Here is a 522-nt window from a genome sequence, read left to right as displayed (position 1 = left end):
GGAACCCTACAGTCACGTTCCTTCGCCATCACATCCTCCTTTTCCAGCCGCAACGGGGCTTCTGGCCTGCTTGGCCTTTCCCCTGCCCAACCCGGGTGCCAGCGTCCCGCCCTCACCGTCCCCTCCGACCTCCCCCCAGCTCCCTCCAGGCCCTACTTTGATCTGGGCGTACTGCTCGGCCGTGAATTTCTCGGTGCAGATGGGCGCCACGGGCACGAACGCCTTGAGCAGGTGGTTGTGCTGGAAGAGGAAGGGCAGGGAGTACATGCCGCTCAGCGACGGGCTGACCACCACGGCTGGGCCCAGGCCCAGAGCCTCCGAAACCGCCTTCAGGACACTTCCCGGACGGGCGCCGGAGCCACGGCATCCTTGGAGCGACCCAACCCTGTGCGGTGGGAAACAGGAGTTTGCCCTGTCACGTCGAGCGGGAGAAGGCAGCAGGATGCCGGGGTTGCCGTCGTGGCGCCGCAAACCGGAGCGGCTGTATCGGCTACCCCCGGCCTTGCTCCGGGGCTGCGCCCC

The 522-nt window shown here is 67.4% G+C and overlaps 1 protein-coding gene across 1 annotated transcript; it reads right to left on the bottom strand.

Annotated features, from left to right (window-relative positions):
• Nucleotides 1-156: 156 nt before the first annotated feature.
• LOC104507130 (alpha/beta hydrolase domain-containing protein 14B-like) lies at nucleotides 157-385 on the bottom strand (the record flags this gene model as incomplete). Its single annotated transcript, XM_010148311.1, is given in 2 exon segments — nucleotides 157-347; nucleotides 350-385. Coding segments are annotated over 2 exon segments (227 nt in total), but the record flags the coding sequence as incomplete, so codon positions are not given.
• Nucleotides 386-522: the final 137 nt, after the last annotated feature.

Source organism: Eurypyga helias, unplaced genomic scaffold (assembly GCF_000690775.1).
Source record: "Eurypyga helias isolate BGI_N326 unplaced genomic scaffold, ASM69077v1 scaffold38733, whole genome shotgun sequence".
NCBI classification, from domain to species: Eukaryota; Metazoa; Chordata; class Aves; order Eurypygiformes; family Eurypygidae; genus Eurypyga; species Eurypyga helias.
The sequence above is the reverse complement of the archived record's forward strand: the minus strand, read 5'-3'. Positions and strand labels throughout refer to the sequence as shown.